The sequence below is a fragment of the Pongo pygmaeus genome, chromosome X (genome assembly GCF_028885625.2).
Source record: "Pongo pygmaeus isolate AG05252 chromosome X, NHGRI_mPonPyg2-v2.0_pri, whole genome shotgun sequence".
Lineage (NCBI taxonomy): Eukaryota > Metazoa > Chordata > Mammalia > Primates > Hominidae > Pongo > Pongo pygmaeus.
In genome coordinates, this window is record NC_072396.2 from 82,148,587 (window position 1) to 82,160,863 (window position 12,277).

General features: G+C 35.3%; 1 protein-coding gene across 4 annotated transcripts in view; it reads left to right on the forward strand.

The window, feature by feature from the left end:
* The window catches only part of LPAR4 (lysophosphatidic acid receptor 4), a 129,296-nt gene extending 118,728 nt beyond the window's left edge, over positions 1–10,568 (forward strand). Inside the window, exons 1-6 of one of the 4 annotated variants that reach the window (XM_063660196.1) lie at positions 1,052–1,218; positions 2,003–2,052; positions 2,569–2,633; positions 3,051–3,152; positions 6,646–7,780; positions 8,372–10,261. In XM_063660196.1, coding sequence (XP_063516266.1) covers positions 6,725–7,780; positions 8,372–8,491 — 1,176 coding nt within the window. In that variant the 5' untranslated portion in view covers positions 1,052–1,218; positions 2,003–2,052; positions 2,569–2,633; positions 3,051–3,152; positions 6,646–6,724 and the 3' untranslated portion in view covers positions 8,492–10,261. Of the gene's footprint in view, positions 1–1,051; positions 1,219–2,002; positions 2,053–2,568; positions 2,634–3,050; positions 3,153–6,645 lie in introns of those variants that run through there. The other 3 variants (XM_054473125.2, XM_054473124.2, XM_054473127.2) reach the window with 3 other exon arrangements.
* The last annotated feature ends 1,709 nt before the right edge of the window (positions 10,569–12,277 follow it).

Below are 12,277 nucleotides of genomic sequence, written 5' to 3' on the forward strand. Positions count from 1 at the left end.
TGAACAAGGATCTTCGTGATGAATGGTAAAAAACGAGAATTTCCATTGTTTTGGCAATAATATTGTTTCCGTGGAAGAGATACAGGATTTTCAGGCTGCTGTTTCGTGTAAACACAGTTGTTCTAAAGAGCTAATTTAAAATCACAGTGTAGAACAATTTAGAAAGTATGTTGGCTAGCTTTGTATTTCTTTGGTTTACAGTTTATTGTGAGCTAACGTGGCTTGTATTATGATGAGGTTTCTTCTAGTAAAACTACACATGACATGTCTTTGATGCTTAATTGATTTATGGAGAATGTGACATTTGCTATATTGAATAATTCATGAACTTGCCCATAAAGGAAGAATCATGTTTGAATGAAAAACTCTGTCACAAACTGAATTTGCTATTATATGTGAAATTAATTGCTGTTTGCCATACAAATGCATCAATGTGTCATCTTTAAACTCTCTTCTTGTAAATTTTAAATATTTTCAGTAAAAAGGTTTTATTGAGTTGCTAAATACTGTATTTCAGTTACCTTTTAAAAGGAAATTCTCCAATGTAATTTATCATTATTTCAGTGTGGAAAAGACCAGACAAATTCAAAGGTTAGAACATTTCAGAGCTTGGTGGGGTTATTCACTTTGCTACCTTACAAAATTATACCATCTTTCTTTATCTTGACTAACATGAAGACAATAATAATAACCTGAGATCCAGATTACCCAATGGCTTTGCAACACGTTTATTTTTCAGAACAAAATTCCAAACATCATACCCCATCAACATAGATTCTAAAACCTTTTGCCTTGTCACAGATGAAAAGTTGCACTCTTGCCAAGAAGGATGAGTTCACCTGATAAACTTGATGGCATCTACATTCTAAAGTCTCTCCTGCCAATCAGAGATGGGAATGAAAGCCTTATTGGAACAATCAGGCCAGTCTTTCAGAATGTGTGCTCTCTGCAAGTTAAAGGGAGAACCAGGAAGATGCCTCACAGAAACATTCAGGCCAAGCTTAGCTAAAGCTTGATCTATTCAATTGCCTTTTGGGAAAATGCAGTGAGAATTGTTGCCCTTGCTGTGGTTTGTTCAGCGCCTAATTGTGCAGCCACCTTTTGTCTGTGTATATGGTCATCATATATAGTCTGCCCTTGGCCTTCTTGATGGGGGAAGAACAAAACCTGTAATGTGTTTGCGAATATTAGTACTGAAAATTGGGAGCCTAATAAAAGGTAACCTACCACTGGGAATCCACCTTTTCTTTAAGTGGATAAATCATCAGTTATCAGAACAATGTAAAGGGTAAATGATCTAATGATTCTACATGGTTATGTCCTGAAGTATGCTGATAACCTCATATTCTGAGGGGTGAAGTGACCAGGAAACAGGTGGGAAGGGTTGAGGGTTGAAACCTAAACAATTAGAGTTGATATGCCTGCTGAAATGAGCACAAGGACAGAGGATGAGGAAAATAAGGGAATTTGGAAGACTTTAGGATATTAGTGGCATCTTTCTCTGTGATTCTTAGCTTCCAGTATTAATTAATACTATTTATTTCTAATATTCAAATAAATCTATCAATCATTTCATTAAGTCTAATAAAAATTAATGACCCTCCTTGCTTGCAGACTTTGAGGAAATAAAAAATGTTTTACAGTGGCCAATGTAAGCAGGTGAAAATAAATGATGGAAAAGAACAGCCAGTAAGGCCCCTTGCATGGCACTCATTGAAGGTTGCTTTTCTGTCAGTCAAGACTGAAGATTAAAGAAGAGAAACTGAGGCTCAGAAATGGACTGTGACTTGCTCTCACAGAGCTCGTGATGGGGCTGGATATGTCTATATTTAATTAATATCAGTTATAAAAACTTCTGGGTATTTGAACTTCCTAATTTGCTTGGATTTTGAATAAAAGGTTTTCTGTATAATCATTATCAACTGTGAAAGGCATAAAATAATGTTAATGCTTCTGTTTTCCTTTATGATAAACCAATAAAATAATATTCATTTCATTCCAGGAATACAGATTTCTGGAGGAGTGTGAAAATCAACTCTCCTTAATATTAAGGTGATCTCAATGAATCTTAAATTATCTAATCATTGTATTTATTTTGTATTTTTAGATTATAGAAAAATCATTTCAGGAGAGTCGTAATACTATTTAGCAGTTTGCTTTGTTTTTGGCTACTTCTGTTTAGAAAAGGATGAGATGTAACAATAGTGTAAGTTTGGAGCTAAGGGATGCTTCTACTTTACAGGTGGAAGCACTGTAATGGATAAATTCTAAATGCGGTTGCTACTCCTAAGAATTCCATCGCAGAGTATTTCTGGTTCTATACAAATATTTTGTGCAGAGTTTGAATTGGAGCTGTTACAGACATGCTATATTGGGTAGGCCTGGGACATCCTGGTAAAGGTGCAGTGATTGTCCGTCAGTGTGCTAATACCCAGTAATTGAAGCCTTGATCATATCACTGTAGTTCAGTGGAGAGAGAAATTGTGTGGGGTGTAGGTAAAAAACAAGACAGTGGAGTCTCCACCTGTTGTTCCAGTCATCTTTCCTCTTCCCTCTTCCCTTATTAAGGACCCTGTCCAATGGTAACAGTTGTTGCCAAGAAAAGAAAAAAAGAAAAAAAAAAAAGACCCAATGTAAGTTCATGCCAAAACAAAATTCTCCTTTGTTTTGGTATTTTTAATGTAATGCATTACCTTATGGAAGTGGAGGAAATATTTTTATGTCTTTTGTCACTCATTATCTTTAAATTATTATGGGTTACCACATATGGATTTTATGCATTAGTGTTTGGTCAATACTACTAATAAAATATAGCACAGCAGTGACAGGTTGGAAAATACATTGTTATCTGCAATTCTGTAATAATGAAATCCAATGCATGTAAATACCATTCTAAAATTTATTGGGTCTCATTTACTCTGGTTTATGTCATATAATACTTTTTCTATCTTATGATCTTCTATAAGATCATTTTATTGAAAATATACATTTTACTGAAAAGCTATCAGCTCTCTTTATGGCACACTATTATTACTATTTCTATTTCACAGCACCCATTGGAGGAAATCTCTAACTACAGTGCCTCCAGGAAGCTCATTGGTTATTCCAGTCTTAGATAAAATTGGTGCCAGGATTTGGTTCGAACTAATGTGGTGAGTCCCACCCTCCTGAAAATTACTGAAATAATAATAATAACCTGAAAATTTGTAGAGAAACTACAAATTCCTAATTTAATTCTCCAACTTTTGTTGTAACAAATAGTTCCAACTTTTTAAAGATTGTATCATCTGAAGATCTAGAATGGATGGAGGAATTGTAATTTGTTATAATCCAGGCAATTTTGATGAAGATGAATATTGATTCTTTAGCTCAACCCCTCTCTGCCACTGGGATTTACCTTTAGATATGGGAGACTCTTTTTATTGTTATTATCAGTTTCAATGTCTAAGTATATCACATGAATTGGTGTCCAAATTGATAACTGATTTGCCTGTTCAAATATATGGAATAATGTCAAAATCCTGGCTGGTATATATGACCCTTACAGAAATTGGAAATGAGTTATTTTGGGAACACCCAAAAATTGTCGCCAAAGATCTGGGGCTTCTGCTGAGGTGAGATATTGAGTCTCAAGACTCAAGACAATTTTATAATATTAGGTTGAGCAATTTACCTGTAGTTGTCTTACTCTGTAACTAAGTACTAGGGAAAATTCTACTTTAGTAGGGCTGATGCAATCTTTGGCCCCATCATGTTGAGCACCAGACCACATTATTTCCCAAAGATTGGACAGTGTTATCAAGTGAAGTGTTAATGAGAGACTGGAGTATTTTTTTCTTTTTTGATGAAAAGAAAAAAAAATATCAAGCTAATCACTGAGAACAGGATTTTATCAAATTGAGGCCCATATCAGTTTCCTGTTTTCCTCAAATAAAATGGAGGGACGAAGCAGCCTTAATAATCTTAGTGAAAACCAGATTAGGTGTAGATAAGCCACTTTTAAAAGGATATTTCTTGCATCAAAAATAAAAGAGGTTGATATAGATCAATTTCCTAGCTCCATTCTTGAGTGAAACATTTATCTATGGTTCCCTCCATATGGAATGCCATAAAGCTAGGTTTTGTTTTAAAAACTATTATGAAGTATCAACCAATGTATAGGAACATTGATAGAAAACCTGTATGATTGTGACCTATGCCTGTGACTTGACCTAGAAAATTTCCTTAAGGAGTCTTATCTGTTAGAAACCACTAATTTGAGAAGCAACAGTCTGAACATATTCCCTATTGCTCCAGCAGGATTATTTTGAGCTGTATTTTTCACAACATTTGTGTATTTTTAAATCTGCTTCACTGCTAAGTATCTATAGATAAGAACACAATAGATTACATCTTCCTCTGAAAACTATTGTGTCAACTTTCATGAACTTTGACTGGAATAGAACAAGGAAATGCTCTGGGGTTCAGAAGCACTCTGACCTGGCCTGCGCTTATTAAAAATGGAGCAAAGCAAAAATAATTTTAGTATACTCTGCCTTCAAGGCCTTGTCTTCCTGAGCTCTGGACTGTCCTCTGTAGGGAGCAAAAGCAAGTCAGCTTTTCTAGGGTACCGGGCATATTTATGCCAGAAGTTGGAGCTTTGTTTACAATGTATGATCTGAAAGTTTAGCACTTCACAAAGTGAAGTGATTTGGTTATTCATCCTTATAGGGCCAAAAGGCTAACTTTACTTCTTCCAGGAGCCTTAAGGACCCCAAATATGGTATACCTGTATTTTACTATCATTAGAAATTAAAAAAAAAAAAAGAGGAAACAATTGTGGCCACTCTGAATTAGCTCCAGGTGTAGATTGAAGTTAAAAGTTGAGGGTCAGATTTCTTTTTGGCCAACCTCCATGGGACCTGCTTCCTGTCCATTGTCAATAAAAATGCAGCTACCCAACACTCTCTGACAACCTTAGGTGATCAATTGTCAGAATAATTGGGAGCAGAGGTTTGCAGAAGACAGTAGTTTAATGCTTCTTGCAGTGGAAAATGTAATTAACTGCATCAGCATATATTTTTCCTTCTTCATCTCATCTGAAGCTCAAGTGTTGGTCCTTTGCCTCTATTTAGTGCACAATATGTTGGCTATTTAGGAAGATCTAATAGTTAGAAACACTATTTCTTTTAGTCAAAAGAAAGGAAGCCAGTAAGAAAAGAGGCTAATATTGATTCTTCTTCAGAATCATCTCAAGAGCCAAATGCCTTTCTGGTTTTTAATCATACCTGTATGGGAAATATTATCTTGAGGGCACACTTCTGGATTGTCCTGTTTGAGTAAATTGTGTAGTTAAGGCTGAAACTCAAGGGGAGCTTTCTGAGGCACAAGGTATACATGACACTAGAAGGATGTGTTCCTAATGTGAACTTCAGCGTACCAACGAAGACAGAAATATAAAGTTACAGTTGTTTCAGGAAGGGAGGAGGAAACAAACTTATATAATGTTTCTCTGTAGTTAGGCAGGGCTGAATACTAGCAAGCTCATAAAGCAATTCACAAGCCCTATTGAATCTTCCTAGCTTTAGCTGTGAGGCTTAAAGGTAAAGTTTATACAAGGAAAAGAGAGAGTATAGCCAAGTTACAGAGTGAACCAGTGTCTGAGTCAGAAATAGAACTCCTTGCTTCTAATGCTGTGTTAAGTCCCAGCACCACACCCTCACTTCTAGACAGCAAAGGTGGTTGTGTGTTCAAGCAACGGGAGCTATGAATAGGGCCACAGTGGCAGTTTTCCCATGTCCTCTCTTCAGGATTGAGAATGTAATGCTTTCTTGTCTGTCCTTTCTCTCCCACAAAGTTTGATTACTCAGAGCAGCAGAGCAGAAGTGCCAGGCATTTGCAGGCTGCTTGCTGTGGGTATAATATATATGTTCCTGGAAACAAAACTGAAGTGAGGGGATGGATATGTTAATTAGTGTAACATAATCACCTCATGTAGTATACATATATTAAAACATCGCCTCGTACTTACATAAATGTAGTTCAATTATGATTTGTCAGTTAAACATAATGCAAATAAAAAATAAAATGATTGAAATCATAAAAAATCTGAATGGAAAACTGGGGAGATCTATTTGAAATGTATCAACTTGAGACTCACAAAATAATATATAGCCAGTGAGCTAGAATTATGCTGTGTAAAAGGATCACTAATGGGCAGACTGGAGGGATTCTGAGCAGAAGGGAAAAGGCTTCCATTATAAAAGCATTTTCCAAATAAAATAATTGTACTGGCAGTACTTATTGTAGATAAGTTCAAGCCGATCATAGTGAATAAAGCCTGACTTTAATGTTAGAGGTTTTGCAGCCCCATAAATGCTGTTTTAACTATCATTTTATATTTTTGGACTCTTGGGTGACCTACACCTTAGTCACATTCATTGCAATGCTATAGTATTGCATGTATTGTATTGAGTGTGAGCTTTCCTGCTCCTGCAACATACTCTTGTAGTACCTTTAAATATATGATAGATGTTCAAAAAATACTTGTCAAACCAAATGGAATGTGCGTGTTTTCTTCCAATCTGGGTGGACAGAATATCTTATTACACAGAAATCATGGATAGAAGGCAAATTTGATTATTTGTTCCATCTTGTCTCTCATAGGAGGAAAATATTTCCTACAGGTCCCTAGTGTCAGAGTGGTGAACCCCTGCAGCCAGCAGGCCTCCTGAAAAAAAAGTCCATGGGTGACAGAAGATTCATTGACTTCCAATTCCAAGATTCAAATTCAAGCCTCAGACCCAGGTTGGGCAATGCTACTGCCAATAATACTTGCATTGTTGATGATTCCTTCAAGTATAATCTCAATGGTGCTGTCTACAGTGTTGTATTCATCTTGGGTCTGATAACCAACAGTGTCTCTCTGTTTGTCTTCTGTTTCCGCATGAAAATGAGAAGTGAGACTGCTATTTTTATCACCAATCTAGCCGTCTCTGATTTGCTTTTTGTCTGTACCCTACCTTTTAAAATATTTTACAACTTCAACCGCCACTGGCCTTTTGGTGACACCCTCTGCAAGATCTCTGGAACTGCATTCCTTACCAACATCTACGGGAGCATGCTCTTTCTCACTTGTATTAGTGTGGATCGTTTCCTGGCCATTGTCTATCCTTTTCGATCTCGTACTATTAGGACTAGGAGGAATTCTGCCATTGTGTGTGCTGGTGTCTGGATCCTAGTCCTCAGTGGCGGTATTTCGGCCTCTTTGTTTTCCACCACTAATGTCAACAATGCAACTACCACCTGCTTTGAAGGCTTCTCCAAACGTGTCTGGAAGACTTATTTATCCAAGATCACAATATTTATTGAAGTTGTTGGGTTTATCATTCCTCTAATATTGAATGTCTCTTGCTCTTCTGTGGTGCTGAGAACTCTTCGCAAGCCTGCTACTCTGTCTCAAATTGGGACCAATAAGAAAAAAGTTCTGAAAATGATCACAGTACATATGGCAGTCTTTGTGGTATGCTTTGTACCCTACAACTCTGTCCTCTTCCTGTATGCCCTGGTGCGCTCCCAAGCTATTACTAATTGCTTTTTGGAAAGATTTGCAAAGATCATGTACCCAATCACCTTGTGCCTTGCAACTCTGAACTGTTGTTTTGACCCTTTCATCTATTACTTCACCCTTGAGTCCTTTCAGAAGTCCTTCTACATCAATACCCACATCAGAATGGAGTCCCTGTTTAAGACTGAAACACCTTTGACCACAAAGCCTTCCCTTCCAGCTATTCAAGAGGAGGTGAGTGATCAAACAACAAATAATGGTGGTGAATTAATGCTAGAATCCACCTTTTAGGTATGAGAAATGTGTTCAGGTCCAGATATGGTTTCTCCTATAATTTTTCCTATGCTATAAACTAAAGATTTGAAGCTAATGATACTGAGAATAATGCACCAAATCCAGTCAAATATATTTGTTTGAAGGTATACTGTAGAGTTTTTATTGCTGTTTTGTTCAGTAATTATAGGTCAAGTCTAATTACAACAACCAAGATGGATTGCCAAACTCTTCTGCTTGGTTGGAATTTCATTGTATCACATTATCCAGGTGGCCAGTGGCATTTGATAATATAGAGATAACTTTGAAACTTTCAAAAATGTATTTCTATTCCAATGATATTTGGTAATTAGGTTGGGCCTATAAATATAGAACAAATTCAGGGATTCTTAAAAAATTGTGTTACTACTGATATATGCTAGTTTTATTTTATTTTTTTAATTGTCATTGAGTTTATTTTAGCACAAGAATATTTTTAGCCTAACATTATTAATAAGAAATGTGTCAAATTTTTAACATTGGTAAAATATTTTATGTGCATTTTGAAAACAGAAAACAAATTGCGTTGGCATGTACGTGGGTGAGAAGAAAGAGAAAATGAACGGGATTTACACAATTATAATCACCATCAGTGTGAGTTTTAAAAACTTCGTTGTTTTTACACCAAATTAAAATTTTCATGTCAAACTTCAAAGCCAGAAAGCTGCTAAATATGTGTCTGGCAGGTAAAAGCTGGAAAATCACCTAAAACAGGAAAGTGTCAATAAAAAAACTTGAGCGACACCAACATTTTTTTTTCTTAAAATGTCATGTTATCTTCATTTTGGGAAACTAGGTTCTATAAAATATTTATCCTCCCTGTTATATTTTGGAGCACAGCACAGCCAGAAAGGGGCTGCATTTGTGCCCAGGTCAGGAGCAAATTGAAAAAAAAAATAAAGTAATACAAAAAAATCAAACTATAAAGCAAAAACATTTATTAAAACCTGAATTAATCCTTTCTGGAGGGAGGAGTAGAGATATATAACCTGAAAATACTTATTCTTTCTTATTGAATTTTGGAGCATAACATAGCCAGGAGCTGCTGAATTTGTGCCCCTGGATTGGAAGCAAATAAAAAAAAAAAACACATAAACTAAACCAAACCAAAACAAAAAAACTACAGAATCCCAAGAAAAATAGAAATAAAAAAACCTCAAAAATAATTTGTAACACTTTCATTACTATTTGTTGAGGTTCTGTAAATTTAAAAATACTATGTCATTTGCAAAAAATTTTGAAGCACAACGCAGCTACAAAGTGGCTAAATTCGTCTCCTGGTTAGGAACAAATTGTGGGAAAAAAAGGTCAAAAATCAAACTGCTATAGAACAAACAAAACAAGCACAAACAAAATTTAGAACTTGCATTTTCTGAGCATCTGCAAAACTTACAAAACACTATAACATTCATATAATGCTTTGGATCAAAATGCAACTAAGAAGCTGCTAAAATGGCACCCAGTTTAAAAGCAATTAAAAACAGTATTTTAAAATCTACAAAAAAAGATAAAATATTCTGTATAATTTACTTAAACAGCAAAAAATCTTTAAAACTCTTACTATTTTTTAAACTAAAGTGTATATTTAAGAATATTAGAACTTGTAAATATAACTTCTGAGCTTGAAAGATGCTACATTTGTGCTCAAGTCAGGAGCAGTGGAAATAAACCCTCGTATACACACATACACAGCAGCAGCAACAACAAAAACCAAAATTAAATGCTAAACCCTGAAAAACAACAAAAATATTTTAAAATGTGCATTAATCAATTTTTAAAATATTTGGATAACATGGCAATTTAAAAATGCTAAGAATTTTAAAATAAAACTTCCAGGAAAAATGTATCCTGTGAGTTGCTGAACTTGTGCCAGAAAGTGGTTAAACAATTATAAAGCACAGAACAATAACAAAAAAGTAAAATTTCTAAAACAATAAGCAAATTTTTAAAACTCATTAACTTGTTTTTCTTTCTGATGATATGCAGACTTAAAAACACTGAGACTTTTAAGTAAAAATCTGTGAGCATAATGTAACTTTAAAAACTGTAAAATCTGTGTCTGGGTTAGGAACGAAGTGAAAAAATGCTAAAACAGTAGTAAAAATAAATTCTTAAAACTGGCATTACTTTTTCCCAATGAAAGTCCTAAAAGTAATTATGCATTATGTAGTCTTATGAAAAGAGGCTATAGATGGAATATATAAGGCATTAGATTCAGTTAAATAAAATTAGGTTAAGATAAGTTCAGTTCTTAGATTATATGGTAAGATCAAATCAGTAATAAAAGCATGAATAATCTTTTGTTTCTTTCAGTATTCATGTTTTTCCATTTCTTGTTAAGTATAAAATATATGTGAAAATTTGTTTGTGCCCTTGCCTCTTAACATTATAAAGTTTTATGATTATGACACCAAACCATTTAATGGGATATTAACTAAGTTGAAATAAAATATATTATTAAATGTTTCTTGTGTAATTTCCATGTTTAGTTTTAATTTTTTTATATTTCACTTTTCAAATTTCCATTTTTATAGTTAATATAAATTGCTAATAATAAAACTTGTCACATTAATAATGTAACCAAGAAAATGTAAAGTATAACTAAATATAAAAGTGACTATGTTACATCGAAAGGAAAAGCAATTTTGCAGCTGTAATTGCAACTTGGATTTTAAATGTTTATTAAATGTAATAAAATATATTTGAATTATCTAGCAATTATACTTTGATCAATTATTCAACTTTCTTTATTTGTGGCCACCCAAAGGCATCTCTCCTTTATCCTCCCTCCATCTTTTCATAAAGGAATTATTAGACTATATTTGCTCTCAAATTAATTTCAATAATTCATTTCTGAGGCTATCTGAAGACTAATGCAGAATTGGCAAATGGCAAATCCCTGGGTAACTTTTCAGGGATCAAGATGAAAGACTAATGACCTCTTTTCCTGATTTTTCTAACTTGGGTTTGATTTATTTGGGGTTGCTAGCCAAGCTGACTTCAGATTTTAATTTCTAGGATTTGACAAAATATTTTAGTACAACAACTGGGAAGCCTGGGAAAAGATAGGGCAAACAGATCATCTTGACAACAATAAGATGAATGTAGAGCTAAGTGGCTGACAGGTTAATACCTAGAACAGGTGATGGTCCCGAGGTAGCAAAACAAGGAATTTCTGGTCATGATGCTCATGCCTCTAACTCTCAAGGAAGGCAATGTCAGCATCTCAAGCACCATATGCTGTGTTAGTTCCCCATGAGATGACAGCAAACTCTGCATTTTCTGATCATGACTAGCATGATCAGCCCTAGGCTACATTTAAAACTAGAGGAAGTTTGCCATTAATGATGTCCTAGGTCAGGTCCCCAGAAACATAGGGATAGAAGCTGTAGGTTTCACATCCCTATCTGCCCTCTTCTACCTTTTGTCTTCACCCCCAATCCCTGTACCTTATATTTAATATGGTTTCTCAAATTTCATACTTTCTACCTGTTTTTCCTGCGGTCTTTGTGTTCTCCAACATCTCTTCCCACCCTCTCCAGAAATATTGTTTCTTCCTGAACAAAAAGACAACACATAAAGCTCTATCAAGACAGTGACAGGCTGAACACATTTACATTAAGGTGTGAATGATTGATCCCCCATTTTTCTCTCCTTGACTGTTTTTAACCTTTTGGTGTTCGCATCTTAGAAAAGGAGTCCGGTTAATTCAAATGACTGAAGCAGGGTCAGGATGGGAAGAGACGATTGTCCTGGTAAATGGTAAATCATCCGTTAAGCCTCAGCCTCTCTTGCCTTGTGGTGGAGCTTCTGCACTGCAGACTTTCTTGTCCCGCTCCCTTGAGCTCACTTTGTGTTCTGTTGAGTCCAAACCATATACCACCTGTTTCTAGACAGCCCTCTTTTCCAAAACCACCTGAAGTGACTGGGAGCCTGTATTCTCATTTCACATAGGCATGGATTATTTCCCTCAAATGTCTCCTGATTCTGGTGGATTTGGTGAAATTAGGTAAAATAAGAAGCAGGTTGTTTATATTTTATGAACAAGGTAGCAAAAGAGCGCAGGCTACTGAGTCAAAATCTCCACCGTATGCAGATTTTTAAGAACGATGTACTGCCCATCTCCTTCACCCACTTTTTGATGGGGTTGTTTGTTTTTTTCTTGTAAATTTGTTGGAGTTCATTGTAGATTCTGGATATTAGCCCTTTGTCAGATGAGTAGGTTGCGAAAATTTTCTCCCATTTTGCCTGTTCACTCTAATGGTAGTTTCTTTTGCTGTGCAGAAGCTCTTTAGTTTAATTAGATCCCATTTGTCAAGTTTGGCTTTTGTTGCCATTGCTTTTGGTGTTTTAGACATGAAGTCCTTGCCCATGCCTATGTCCTGAATGGTATTGCCTAGGTTTTCTTCTAGGGTTTTT